The sequence below is a fragment of the Oryza brachyantha genome, chromosome 5, assembly GCF_000231095.2.
Source record: "Oryza brachyantha chromosome 5, ObraRS2, whole genome shotgun sequence".
Classification (NCBI taxonomy): domain Eukaryota; kingdom Viridiplantae; phylum Streptophyta; class Magnoliopsida; order Poales; family Poaceae; genus Oryza; species Oryza brachyantha.
In genome coordinates this window covers 4213553-4228811 of record NC_023167.2, presented here as the reverse complement: position 1 = coordinate 4228811, position 15259 = coordinate 4213553, and the positions used below count along the sequence as shown (strand labels likewise).

General features: G+C 38.5%; 1 protein-coding gene across 1 annotated transcript; it reads right to left on the bottom strand.

The window, feature by feature from the left end:
- Nucleotides 1-5396: 5396 nt before the first annotated feature.
- On the bottom strand, nt 5397-9547 carry LOC102719017 (putative transcription factor bHLH041). The gene is made up of 5 exons (XM_015837513.1): nt 9467-9547; nt 9269-9353; nt 8514-9155; nt 8014-8424; nt 5397-5565 (listed from the first exon to the last, which is right to left on the bottom strand). Exons 1-5 carry the CDS (start codon nt 9535-9537, stop codon nt 5476-5478), a joined length of 1299 nt encoding a protein of 432 aa, XP_015692999.1. The 5' UTR covers nt 9538-9547; the 3' UTR covers nt 5397-5475.
- Between the last annotated feature and the right edge of the window lie 5712 nt (nt 9548-15259).

The following is a 15259-nucleotide window of genomic DNA, read 5'->3' as shown; positions in this document are numbered from 1 at the left end:
TACTACATCTAAAACCATAAAGCAACGGGTCCTGCAGCAAAATTGTTTTCATCCTTAAGTAGGTACCACGAGGTATCACTGTTTTCTATGTAAATTTTGGTACTTTTTAGTTTCTAATGGTATCTCATGATACCTCCTCAGGGACAGGAAAAATGCTCTCCTAACTAAGCTTACATATTTTCTATGATATTAAAGAAAGTATTGCAATGCCACTGAAGAAAACCTCATGACTAACTAACCCTTTCTGAATGTTAACTGTTTGTAATTAATAAGTTTAGGAGCGACAGTTTTATCTATGAAAGGCCGTATGCGATGACGTGTGTCCTTGATGAACAAATTAATTTTGTATAACCATGTGTGTTTTGATAATTTGGAAAAGCAAGCTAGGAGCGAGCCGTATATAGCAACTTAATTACTTATTTTTACCAATTTGACAGCCTTTTGCCGTAGATATATATACAACCTGTTGATATTGACACTTTTGACAGTCAACATGCGTGTGCAAATTTTCAGTTCTAACGTTGAAAAACCATGTAATTAATAATTAACTGTTCAGCATAATCAGGACAGGTTTCCCTTCAACACTACAGCGTGTTTGGCTTCTCTACATTTTCATAGCAGACGCGAACATATGTAAATTCACACTGACATATATTATTTAAAACTATATATATTTAGTTAACTTCCCATCAACATTATGACATTGATAAATAATTTAATTTTAAACTATGTACACATCCATGATTAAGAAGAAACTAATTAAAATCTCAACCTTGATCTGTCAGAAGAGTTGAGAGAACAATTGCTAATTCGTCTCATATGTATATATGAACCCGTAGTTGCTACGGAATCTTTTTTTTTTTTTTTGCTACGCAATCTGAACAGTCAGATGCGTCGAATTAATTCAAGCCAAGAATTGACACAAAAATTTAGCTAAGCTGCTAGGGAATCTTCCGATGAATGATCATCTGTATTAATCTGCAATTAACTGATGTTGAAACCAGTTTATCTTAGAGATTTTGCTCTAAGAATCTAATTAATTATTGGTTGGTTGGCTAGATAGAGTTCGTTCATCATGAATATCTGGGAATTTGTTTGACCATCTATGAAGATTTGTGAGAGTAACACGCACAAGGACAATAAAAAAATATTACTTTTTTTTTGAAAAATCAGAGTGAAGCCTATTTAGCTGATGCAGATGAGAGGTAATTCAGGAGCTAATCTTGATGCATGACGCTAGTTTTCTTTATTAATAATTTATTTCTACGGTTGTATTTTCAAGCAGGTTAGCTTTCAGCCGTGCACAATTTTATTAGAGAAAAAAAATTCTCACACCATGCCGGCCCAGGTCAGCACTGACGGGGTCACGTCCCGACCCTAGGAACGGGAACGTTCCCCTAACCTCCCTCGCACAACAAACACAAGTTTTTTCCGTGCATTTTGTCCTTACTCATACGCATCCGAGAATAACTTTTCAGTCGGTCATCCATCCCATAACCTTGGGGTTTTCTTAAGATAAACTTTCGAAAAAGAAGTTGCAACTTGTTGGTATAAGTATTCTATCAAATCCTATTAAGCCTTGGACTGAGATTTTAGAGACGGGTTCGGATCGTCCGCCCTAAACACCCCCTGCCTTGGCTATAGCAGATGTGCACGGCGACGATGGAACCCTCATGATACCGCTAATACCTGACATGATATTGTTCATGTATCATATATGATACATGTGAGATATCACTCCCAATTAATATGTTACTTGGGAGGTAACATGTAACCTGGGCATTATATCTTGAGGTATCATACACGATACATGTGACATAATATTGTTCAGTTATCATACATGATACATATGAGGTATAATGTTACTTAGGAGGCAACCATATTACCTAAGTATGGTACCTTGAGATATCATATACGATATATGTGAGGTATCATGTTACCTGGACATGATAATATGCCTGTTACATTTGAGGTTTTATAAGCACCATGTTACCTGAGAGATACCATATTACTTAGACAAGGTAACATGTTCAGAGTTTATCCCGTTGTCTTAACGGTAGACCGTAGTGTAGCAATCCCTAATTATATAACCAGATCAGAAGGACACATACCAATCACTTAGATGCCAATGAAAGAAGAGGGAAATACAATCTATATACTCTACCCTTAATCTTGACAGATATACAAGCACTGTGCATAATATATAGCCTCCCTACATTGGACACACACAACACAGCTTCTCAGCCGCGTTACATCAAACACCGTGAAGGCACCATGGAGGAGATGGCCAAGCAGGCCACAGCAAAGCTCCAAACCTAAAAAAACAAGGGATGATTAAGCTACAGTGGCTGGTGGCACAACACGAGGCATGCAACCAGATTACGACTCCATCGACGCACGCAGATGACTGTCAGATGATGATTGTGTTATGTGCTCAAGCAGAAAAGGATTTTTGAGAGGATGGAAGGGAGGGATTAGGCTACATGCCATGTCGTAGATTGATGAGAAGACAACCGAGATCGTGTGCTTGGGCTTAGTATGAGGATGGTGGTAATACGTTCACACAGACCGCTACCAGTAAATGGTGCACGTTTGGTGGGCCACATCGCAGATTGATGAGCGGATGGCTGGTGGTGCTCATGAGTGGAGAAGGACTCAGTAACCGATGGTGCCACCCTTCTATGTAAACTATTTTTGCAGACTGTCCTTTTAAGAGGTTAACCTGTAAAAATAGTTGTGGCCTTATTTTACAACCCTGCCTCTTAACAGGATAGTATGCATAAATCATTTTTTATTGGTGCACCTCTTTTGGCTCGCTTGGGATCTTAAGGGGGGTCACTCAAAAAACACATTATGGCCGTGTTCTGCACTGCCTACAAGATAACTAACCACCCTCTTTTTTCACGCACACGTCTCCCGAACTACTAAACGGTGTATTTTTTAAGAAAATTTTCTATAGGAAAGTTATTTTAAAAATCATACTAGTTTATTTTATATCTTTTTAATAATTAATTAATCATGTACTAATTTATTGTTATGTTTTCCGTGCCCAATAACTAAGAGCAAGTTCAATAGTATAGCCAACTACTAGCTCCAATTCATCTATAGCCAATCTAATAGTCAATGTATACAATAGTTAGCTACAAAACATCAATACATGGTCCCACATGTCATACACACATTTTGTCTTGGAACCCGTGTGCAGCTGGCTACAAATTAGTAGTCCATCCCTCTTCTCTCTCCCTTCTTATCTCTTTAAAATATGCTTATAGCCTGCTATTGTACCTGCTCTAACCCCCTCCCCAATACTACCGAACACGGCCCGACCTATTTAACGTAGTACTCTGCATGGTGAAAGGATAGTGAACAACTAAGATATGAGAGGTACCATTGTATGAATAGAGGGATGGCTCAATAGTCATACATTAAGTATGTAAGTGCAAAGCACATCATTTGTACGGAAAATTGGTCCCGTGGCGCCAAAAGTTAACAGTTTTAGTTTTATAGCACCGAAAGATCCTAGTTAACTAGTGGCCTTGTTTAGTTCCCAAATTTTTTTTTCCAAAAACATCACATCGAATTTTTGGGCACCTAAATAGAGCATTAAACACAGATGAACCTAAAAACTAATTGCACAGTTAAGGAAGAAATCTTAAGACGAATCTTTTGAGTCTAATTAATCCATAATTAGTCATAAGTGCTACAGTAACCAACATATGCTAATGGTGGATTAATTAGGCTCAAAAGATTCGTCTCGCGGTTTCTAGGCTAGCCGTGAAATTCGTTTTTTCATTCGTGTCCGAAAACCCCTTCCAACATCCGGTCAAACATTTGACATAACACTTCTCCCAAAAATTTTTAAAAATCTAAATACCACCTCAGATCGAGCCAGGCTTTGACCATTTTGCCCTCGTCTTCCGTCCCCTTTGTTCATCCTTGAAGTCATGAACCAAGCTGAAGATGGGCGCAATAAGAGCCAATCCAGCCACGACGTACACCTGGAGGCGACGGTGGAGAAGACCAGTACGTGGCCGGCGGGTGCACGTACAGGACCGCGTGAATACAGCGAAATCGGCATAGACTCCGGTGGGAGCCATGGAATCAGCATTTAGCTTGTGGCAGAAGATGAATCACGACCACACCGTCGTCTAGCTCGATGGATCGATGTTGCAGCTAGATCGCTGCCTCCTGCATTCAGTATCGTTTTGAGAACGGAACAACCCTATTTATCTATTTGGATTAATTGGCTCGAAGGGCAGCACCGAGATTATTTCATCAACCAGTTTAGTCAAAAATTAATAGTGACTCTATTGATCATAAAAATGACTGAAAATGCTAAATTAGTACTCCATCTGTCCCACTAAAAACCAATTCTTTGGTTTCCGTGTCCAGCGTTAATTTGACCATCCGTTTATTTTTTTAAAAAAAATAGTTACACGTAAAGTACTACTCATGATTTATCATCTAATAAAAATAAAAATATTAATCATAATTTTTTATCAGATAAGACGAAGAGTCCAACATTGTAGGTAAAAAGTGAAAGATTGATTTCTTTTGGGACGGAGGGAGTAGGAGATAGTTCTTTTGGTGCTAATAAAGTGAACCATAATCTTTTGGTGCTATGGAACCAGTTTTGCCTAATTTATATGAGATTTGCTCCAGTCCAACAAAAAGTATCTCGAGGTACCGATACTCATAGTACCACATCGTTTCTATTCGTGTGATCTAACAATGCTAATCCTGATCAGTTAGATCCGATAGTGGGGAACGATTTTATACCATGAGGTGCCGGTATCTCGATGTATTTTTTGTTGGATCGGAACAAATCTCAATTTATATATGGAGGGGTCACTCATGATTGGTTGGACCGCTCATCACTCATAATGCTTTCTTAGAGAAAAACATGGCGTTTTCAAGGTGCATGTTCTCTCTCATCATTACTGCTTAACTCGTCATATTTTGATTTTCAGATAGCTTAGTTTGCAAGCTACTATAGAGTTGCAACTGCTGTCGTAATCATCATATGCAAAAGGTCATTATCATTAAATTCATAACTAATTGTTTCATAAGTGTACATTCTGATTTTCATTACATGTCCCTGTTAAGACGTCGACCGTACCCTGTAGTGCACAGTCCTCCCATAGACCCTTTTGTCCCATAAAGCTAGTCCAAAACTAGCTATATATATAGTTTATCACAAACATCTTTCTAATTTTCTCATAGTTTGACTCCCTTGTTGAACAGCTCCATGATTGAAACCAAGCAGCTGGTCCCTTATCCATGAATTGTCTACAGCTTAATTAGTTTGACATTATCTCGTTTCCATTCATTTCATATATATATATATATATATATATATATATATATATAGCTAGCCAAGGTCGTTCTTAGCTTGAAGTCTGAAAAACTACCAAAGTTTTGTCGACGAACATTTAATTTCAATTCTGACAGAATATGGTCGCTGAAGCTTATATATCAAGTTCTCAGTACTTTCTCCGGTTGCATCACATCCTTGATAACCTTAATTACAGCTTCCTTCACAATATCCTCGTCACTGCTGCTGGACTGCGGAATGAACTGAACATTAGCTGTGGCCTTCTAGAAGTGATAATAGTGGTTAACAGTCATAATCTCAGAATAAGTCAGCAGAATCATTCATTCTCAGTCAACGAAGAGTATCTTTGATTTTAAAATTAAAAGTGTCTCAATTAAGTAGTTAGCCTATCCATGATCATGTGTTGGTACTTTTTCAAAATATAAAATTAGCCAAGTGTTTGAATTGAGGATAGATTCAGTTTCTGACTGCAGGCCGGTCAATGCTGATCAGTTTGACATGTTGGTAGTGCCAGTTATGTACTGCAGCCTCTGAGGCTGCTGCTGAGTGATAGGTCGATAGCAACGCAATTGACGAAGAACACAAATGCATGACCAGATGAGTTCTCTAGGGCAAAAATTTCTGACAGTTTGGGCTAACATTACCCCAGTTTGTCCAAAATAAGTTTTGACATAGTACACAAGAGGGAGGTTAATTTCCTTATGTGAGGTGCAAGAACACTAAAAGTTCCTTGTCTGCTTTACACAATCGCAGGAAAATGTAGGCGCAAGATGCCAAATCAATCTTACTTCGTCAATCACAAATACAACTTCAGTCACTAATTTGTTGTCAATATAATATGGAACACATCAAAAATTCAATACACTGAAAGCATCCAATCTAAACCATTCAAATATTATTTTATATTTGCAGTTCTAAAATTTTAATCGAGTGTTGCCGGAGACCACTAATATTTATAATTAAAGGAAGTACGTACGAACAATTAATACCTAAGAGTTGTGTTGATTGGTACCTTGTTCTTAGTTGAGCAGCTAGCTTTTCGGCCACTGCAGTTTTAGTTTGTTCTCTCGGTCATTAATCTTGACGGTAATAATTTTGAAAAACTCGATCGGTTCGGTTGGAAAAACTGAAAAGTCTTACAGCTATTTCTACAATATATGTGCTATATCTTGCACATGCATTGAAAAAGGTTAGACTGCACATTCATTTGGTGTTGCATGCATTGTATTATGATATCTCGTTGGGTACACTTATTTTGAACTTGTTATATATTGGAAAATTAACTTGTTGTTAATTGTGATGTAAATTATAATAATATCCTATTTTGAAAATACGGAACATCATTAACAGATATCAGGGGCTGCTGGCAGCTGTTTTTGGCACCGCGCAGCTACATGCAGCCAGAACTTTGGATCACGCCCAATAATCATAGTTGGATAATTTTTTAGCCTTAATGTGTCTATAGAACAAACTATAACAATTCCATTTATATTTTCCCAAAAAACTAAAAAAACGAACACAATAATGCAGCACAACAAGTCAACAACCACAATTGATACTCTAAAAATGTCAACCACAAACTGAACTTACATACCCCGTTGTTATTTTTTATCAGTTGTCACCTAAAATAATATAAAATTGGGATTTCTAAAATTTGAAGTTAGCAAGTTAAAAAAATGTAGAATGCATATTAGAAAATCTAAATTTATCATCACAATTTTATAGGTTTATTAAGACTACATCCATATTTAAATAGATAAAACCGTTAATTTTTTTACATATGTTTGACCGTTCGTGTTATTCAAAATATTTTTGTAAATATATTAAAATGTAAGTTATAATTAAAATATATTTATTAATAAATCCATAAAAAAATTAAATGATAATTATGTAGGTTTTTTGAATAAGACAAATGATTCGTGCACTTAAAAATCAACGACGTCATCTATTAAAATATAATATAGTGGGACAAAAAATAGGCATCGGAAGTGAATAAATGGACAAGGTGGAGATAACTTATTGGAAGAAAATGTACTCTGGAAAGATTTTCATGCCCTTTGTTTTTTGTCCGCACCATACTCAAAGTATACTTTCATTTTACACTACACTAATCCTAAATCAAGTGTTACAGAATGTCAATTAATCTATAGGCATGGCAAAAAGTGCAGCACTCAACAAACACATTATGTAAAGCTCAAAGAAACCATATTTCATAGTATAAAGATAGACTATAATGCGCATGAGAATATAAAATGATATTTTTTTATACTACCTATGATCATTTAAAATAAGCCCTAAAATAATCTACTAGAAAAGAGGATTTAAGCATCTACTATTATAACAGTGACATTACGGTTACCTGACACGTGGATCCGTATGAGAATGGGACCCATGTGTCAATAACCATATATTCCATCCGTCCCATAATAAGCCAACTCTTCGGTTTCGTGTCCAGCGTTTAACAATTTATTTTATTTGAATTTTTTTAAGAAATTAAAAAAATTAGTTACACATTAAGTATTGTTTATGATTTAATAAAAACAAAAATATTAATCATAAATTTTTTAATAAGATGAAAAATCAAACATCATAGATAAAATGTAAAAAATTGGTTTGTTTTGGGACGGGAGGGAGTAGACACTAAAAAGACAATAAGGGAGTAGGATGATGAATCTTACGGAAGGTGGTTGTTGAGAAGACTTGGCACGGGGAAGACGACCACTGCTGCCGGTGGCCAACAACCTGGCGTCCCTCTTCTCGTTCAGACCCTTGAGGATGCCAGCCACGGCGTCCATGGCACTGCACGCTGACGACGACCCTAGCACTATCTTCAGGTGAAGCTCTTGGCACTTATCCGCTGTACCTTCCGCCGCCGACCTGCCGACGTCGACCTCAATCCTGTCGCCGCCGTCGTCGTCGTCATCGCGTTTGTCGTCGACCTGCAGCTCGCCGCCGCCGTCGCCGTCGCCGGCATGCAGCTGTGACTGTGACTCAGCTAGCATCCTGTTCTTCTCCTCCAGCTCAGCTACCCTCGCCTTGAGCACGTTAACGTAGTCCTTTGCTCTCATCAGGATTGATGCTTTGTCCTTCTGTGCTCATCAGTCATCAGTTGATTGATTGGTTGATTAAAATTTACAAATATTTGTAAATTATGCAAGAAAAAAAAATGATGGTGTACCTTTGTGGCGGGAGGGAGGACGTCCCTGAGAGCCTTGAAGCTGTCATTGAGCTTCTCCCGGCGCTTGCGCTCCGACAGGACGTGCTGCAGCTGCAGCTGCTGCTGCTGCTGCTGGTTGCTGCTGTCGCCGCTGCTCCCGGTGACCGGCGGCGACCGTGCCTGGGCGGCGGCCATCTCCATGATCTGGTAGTACTGGGCTAGCCTCACCGTGTGGATCTTCGACAGCACGGATATGGCCTTCTTGAACGCCCTCTGGCCACCTCCGGTGGTCGCCCCTGGACGGAGCGTCTTCCTCGGGCCGAGGTACCGGGAGTACGACCGGAACGCGCTGGCGGCGGCGGCGCCATGACCGCCGCCGCTCCTTCTGCTCTGTGGTGGATGCGTTTCTTGATGGCAGATGGACAGCGGTGGTGCTCCTATCTGCGAGGAGACCTCCGGCTGCTGGTGGCGGTGGTGGCAAGAGGCGGCGGTGTTGGTGCTCGTGTCGGCGGCGGCGAGCATCAGCGAAGTGGAGTTGTCGTCGCGGCTCGTGCCGGTGGAGAAGGAGCGGAACGAGGACGACGAATGCGACGGCGCCGACGCCGGCGCAAGGCTTGCGTACTGATGACAATCGTGCTCCTCCATGTCCATCAGCATGTAGATCTGCGTCAGTAAAATTCACAACAAAAACCAAAGGTGGATTAATCACTCCGGCGACGATGGTAATTCATCATGATCTACCAAACAGTGCAAAACAAGATGAATTGCGTGCATGCCTGGCTCAGCTGCTGCTGCATGGCCTGCGAGTTCATCACCACCGCCTCCTGCTCGCCGCCGGCGTCACCGCCGCCCCAGCTGCATCTGGATGCACCGATCATTCACAGCACCAACGTAAGTAAGTAAACATCGTTCTCATGACGCATGCTCGCCGGCCGCCGGTCGCCGTGACTAGCCCGCCCAGCCCCTGAATATACCTGATGATGGTGTCTCCGCCGTGGAAGTCGCCGGCGGCGGCCTGGAGCATCCAGCTGCTGCCGCCGTCCATGCCCGTACGTATCTCGATCTTCGGCGGGCGGCGCACGGCGAGCTAGCTATCTCGTCGTAGATTCGGAGCGGTGTATATATAGTAAAAGAATCCAGCTGATGAAGCAGCAGTGCAGCACACACACATGTGACGCGTGCACAGCGTCACAACGTGGGCCGCTGACTCGATCGAAATTGCGCAGGCCGCCGTCCAGTTTATAATTGCAAAATCAACTTAGTTTAATTACTCAACCGTGGTGCCAGCAATTAATTCATCGGGATTAAATATTAATCAAATTACCGTAAGCCGCCGGCGGCCTGTGTATACAGATGAATACATATAGTATTTGTATAAGTAAATGGTTCACGATGATTTCGAGGAGGTTTCGCGGGGCAGGGAAATTTGATTTTATATGGGGATGGGGGAAAAAAAAAACCCCTGGATCGATCCATTCGATCGTACGTAGTACTGGCCTAGCTTCAAATTGGGTTCAAATTAAACCCGGCCGTTCAATTCGTCGGTGGACTCGTTCGAAACTCGATCGATCAAGTCAAAATCTCGATACCTTAATTAGCTCATGCATCAACGTCCCAGGGATAGTTCTAAAAAAAAAAAGCTATACTACGCTACTAAAAAGTGATTTCTGTACGAGACCCTTTATATTTCTAAACGAATCATAACTGATAGCGTATGTAAAAATTGAGGATCATTGCTGCTTAAGGGCCTCTTAAGAGGGCCACATCTACAAAAATGAACTCATTTTTGTATGTGGCTCACTTAAGCGTCCGCATGGAAAAATCGATTTTTCCATATGGGCTACTAAAGAAGTCGTATGCGGCGGTCTCGGGCGGTGGCGGCGACGACGAGAGAGGGAGGGGCAGCTGCAGCGAGCTCGGGCGGGCGGCGGCGCTAGGTTTTTTCTTTTTTATTTTTGGAATTTTATTTTTTTCATGATTTTTTTCTCTCTCCACGTGGTCGGCTTAAGCGCACGCATGCGGATGCCCTGGCCGCATGCAAAGATTTGTATTTTCACAGACGATTTGGCGCAACTGCATGCAAAGGTTTCTGTAGTAGTGCTAGCTAGTAGTGAGAATTTTAAGTCCTTGGAGGGACCAGGCTAGAGCTAGGTTTAGCTAGCTAGCTGCTGCCCCGCCGGATTGATTTGGTTAATTTTTGTCCATCTGAATCGAATTAAGGACGTGTTTACTTGAAAAAATCTAGGTTAGAGTGTCACATCGGATACAGGGACATATATTTAAAGTATTAAATATAGTCTAATAACAAAATAAATTACAAATTCCGTTATTAAGTATTTAAGTCTAATTAATCCATAATTAGCAAATATTTACCGTAGCATCGTATTGTCTACTCATGTCGCATTTAGGCTTAAAAGATTAATCTCGTAATTTACACGTAATATGTGTAATTGTCTTTTTTACAAATATTTAATACTTCCAAACATTTGATGTGACATCGTGAAAATTTTGTTTTGAGAACTAAACAGAGCCTAAAGTGGGTGTTTAAGCAATTTTTACCCATCTTTTCGACATTGTATATGCTTATAAACCGAAATTTAAATTTTTAATATTTAATTTGGAGTTGACTATGGGGTTTTCACTACAGCTTATTTTTTATTGTTGGTTTTTATATCACTAAAAATATATATATAATTTTTATTTATAAATTAGTTCTCGGTGGTAAATGCGTCGTTTGTTTTTTTAATCACCTTCTTCATAGTATGTTGCTATGGAGGAATTAAGGTGACGGAGACAGGTCATACGGGAAACGTCAACATCGTACGGTATCAATAATGTTTCGTCCCGCCATGGGTGAGCTGAGCAAGTTTAATTTGATTTGCGATGGCAATTAAGGCCCTTAGAAAAAATCTGTAAAAGAAAGGTCAGATCCGATACGTACGGTTATATATTTAAAGCATTAAACGTAATTTATTTAAAAAAATTTCAGATTTCGTCTAAAAACCGCGAGACGAATCTTTTGAGTCTAATTAATTTGCCATTAATATATGGTGGCTACTGCAGCACTTATAGCTAATCATGTACTTATTAGGCTCAAAAGATTCGTCTCACGATTTTTCTCATAACTGTGTAATTAGTTATAATATTCATATTATTTAATATTTTTTATGTGTCCAAAGATTTAACGTAATGTTTTTAGAAAAAAATTTGGGAAATAAACAGTGCCTACGTCGAGGAGACGTACTGTACGTACATGCGATTCGAGGATTGACTATGGCCCCGCTCGGCGTTTCCCTTGTTTCCTGACGTTTTCTGAATGGTTAAACGGTGTATTTTTAAAAAAATTTCTATAGGAAAGTTGTTTTAAAAAATCATATTAATTTATTTATATTTTTAATAATTAATTAATTATATACTAATTTATTACTATGTTTTTCGTGCCGGATAACTTAACCCCTCCCTTCCACCAGCCAAACCCGGCAAATAGCCTCGGTCTTTTCGCTGGCCTCTACCAAAATTTGAACTTTTAACTTTAATATTAAAGCCTCGGTCTTTTCGCTAGCTTTGGCCAAAAATTTGAATTTTTAACTTTAAATTTAAAGTTAATTTTGTAATTTTATCGTCATGATTTATTTTTTCGTCTTTGCTTTTATACCACTAAGACATACATGCAAAAGTTGTATTTATAAATTATTTTTTGTTAGCAAATATGTAGTTTGGTTTTTTTTCTCAAACACCCAAAAAATGACCACCAAATTCACTTGGACACATGATTTTGAGCTGAAACTATTTTGATACCTTAATTGAATGCTTTCTAGTTCGTTTAAAAATCTTACGAACAGTTAAGAACGGTTCTTAAAAAAACAATTAACAATCATACCACATACATATATACCATTCCGCAAAATATTACGTCCATACTCAACTCACATATGCATTGAGATAAAGACAAATCCAGCCTAACAAGTTTTTTTTGTTTTACAAATTTTGCTATCATGAGACATCATCGTTCTGTTGCATTTGCTGTGGGCCACTCAAAAAACATGGGTTTGGTCCATGACACTTCTGTTTTGTAGTTATTTGCTAAAACACAATGGGCTGCATTCAGCTCCCCCTTCCTAACCCACATGTTCCCCATTTTCTCGTGCACGTTTTCCGAACTGCTAAACGGTATATTTTTTTAAAAAAATATTAAAAAGTTATCGGTCCTTAAACTTGTGGCGCGATATCACTTATGTCCATAAACTGCGAAAAGGCATGTAGCCTAGTGGTTACAAGAGTCTTAGTAGCACCTAAGGTCCTGGGTTCGACTCCTTGTTAGAGCGAATTTTCCATGATTTTCTAACGGCTTTGTGCTTTCAGGGGTAGGCGCCGGCCCCGCTGATCAGGCCTCGGAGGTGCACATAGGGGTAGGGTTTGCGTGCGTTCGTTCTTAGGGAAGAGTGTGCGTGCGTTGTGAACGTCTGTGTTGTACTGTGTTCTCTAAAAAATATCCATAAACTTAGAAAATGCACATTTAGCTCTATGAACTTGTTGTAATGTACCATCCAGGTCCATAAATTTGTTTAAATGTACCATCCAGGTCTATGAACTCGTTTTAACGTACCATCCAGGTCCATGATTTTATACATTAAAACGAGTTCATGGATCTGAACGTGCACTTTCTAAGTTTATGGACCTAAATGGTACTGCGCTACAAGTTTAAGGACCGGCCATGTACTTTACTCTTTAAAAAATCATATTAATCTATTTTACAATTTTTTATAATTAATAGTTAATTAATCATGTATTAATTTATCACTACTTTTTCTGCGGTGGATAACTAACACCCCTTCTATCTAAACGAACGCGGCCTAGTATCATTTTTAATATTGTTTATACTTTGCCGCCATCTGGAATTTAGACTAGACCGACTTATATCTTTTCCCATTTGAGAAATCAAAACCAGTTTTTGGGCTCGCACTGATAGAATGGAAATTCCTGAGTTTGTAACGTTCTCCCCAAAACATCTGATTTTTGGGCCATTAATGGATGATGGAGAAACAGGGACCAAATCTCCTGGCCTGTTAAATGAAAACGGATCAATTGCAACTATCGCTTGTTTTTGCAAACACCTTCCGAACTGCTAAACGGTATAATATTATTACGTTTTCCATGCTAAGAGAAGTTAACTTACCAGTGTCTAAAAAAGAACACGGCCCTAGTCGGCTTCCTCATCTCACGCACCTTGTCACACTCACGCAACACGTCAATTCAATTCAATTCAATTGGACCGCCGTATTAGTATTAATTGGTTTGATAAAAATCAGCACTGATGGGCCTTTTTCCTAGCATGTGCACCTCGTGCCGCTAACTCGCACTGATAAGTGCTCATTAATACCGTGTTCGTAATATAAACCGACCCGTATAGAGACCCTCATCAATATCGGATATTATAAATTGGCACATATGAACCCCTATTTGTGTTGGTCCACGTTCAAAGCATGCAGATAGGCATAAATAATGCTAATGATTAAGTTAACAAACTTGGGGCTACACAAACCAATCCAGCAGCAAAACCGTAAAGCGACAAAATAATCTAAACAAAATCCAAACCCTAACGATAATATATAACAACTACTCTATTTTATAAGTTAACGAACATGACAATTATAAAGCCAAAGGTCCAAACAAGTTCACATTGGAAGAGATACACGTGACTTGTTTTACATTTTGGACAGCTTAGAAGAAAGTTTGATATAGGACAAAACCATCTAAAAACATCCTTCATAAGCTTTCAACAATTACTTATGGCCTTATAGGCCCCCAAAAACCTTCTAGAATCTAGATTAATATATAATAAAGTACTACATCTGTTTCATAATGTAAGATAGTTGACTTTTTTTATTGTAACGTTTGACCATTCATCTTATTCAAAAATTTAATATAAATATAAAAAATGACAAGTTGTGCTTAAAATTCTTTTGATAATAAAGTAAGTCTCAAGAAAAATAAATGATATTTTCATAATTTTTTGAATAAAACAAATGATCAAATACTACAAGTAAAAAAATCAAACATGTTAGAAAACGGAGGGAGTATGTTTGAAGTTGATGTTTTTAGGAGATTCCGGGTCTGAATTCGAAAATGGAACTTACCTCTTGTACATAAAAGTGACGAGGTAACTTAGGAGAGCACTTGAGGAAGACTATGGATTTTCTCCAATAAATTTCATTGATCATCTGAACGTGTATTTTGTATGCCCACTTCCTGTTCCTTCACCCAGGCAACTGCAAACGATAATTCAACTAAATCACAACACAACATAATTTATTTAATTATATATAGTGTAAATCTAATATAAAATAATAAACATTTAGTTTATTAATGTGTAACATATTTATGCCTTTATGATCATATCCGAACCGACTATATATAACCTCGTTACTACCTATAGATACAATAGCTTAGCCATGAATTTTTGGCTAGGTAGTCCTACACCGCAAGTTTGACACCGTATACCAGGATCATTTGAACACCACAATCACATAATTATAAATTTAGTTAAAATGCGATACAAATATAGAAATAACATAAATAATGGACTAATAGAAATGTTCTAGGAAATTCCCTATATAGTTTGATTCATCACTTTCATCATTTGCATGGAACGCCAGTCATTATTTTAAAACAAACCATAGGCATTTGCGGTCTTATAATAAATTTTGTCGGCCTAGTCTTATAATAAATTTTTGTCCTTGTCTAAAACCTTAACAGTGACGAATACC

Excerpts from the sequence above, each read along its gene's own strand:
- LOC102719017 (XM_015837513.1), bottom strand. The coding sequence starts at position 9,537 with ATGGACGGCGGCAGCAGCTGGATGCTCCAGGCCGCCGCCGGCGACTTC. Across the intron at positions 9,354-9,466 it reads GGCGGAGACACCATCATCAG|ATGCAGCTGGGGCGGCGGTG; the intron begins GTATATTCAGGG and ends CGGTGCATCCAG. Across the intron at positions 8,425-8,513 it reads TCCTCCCTCCCGCCACAAAG|AAGGACAAAGCATCAATCCT; the intron begins GTACACCATCAT and ends TGATGAGCACAG.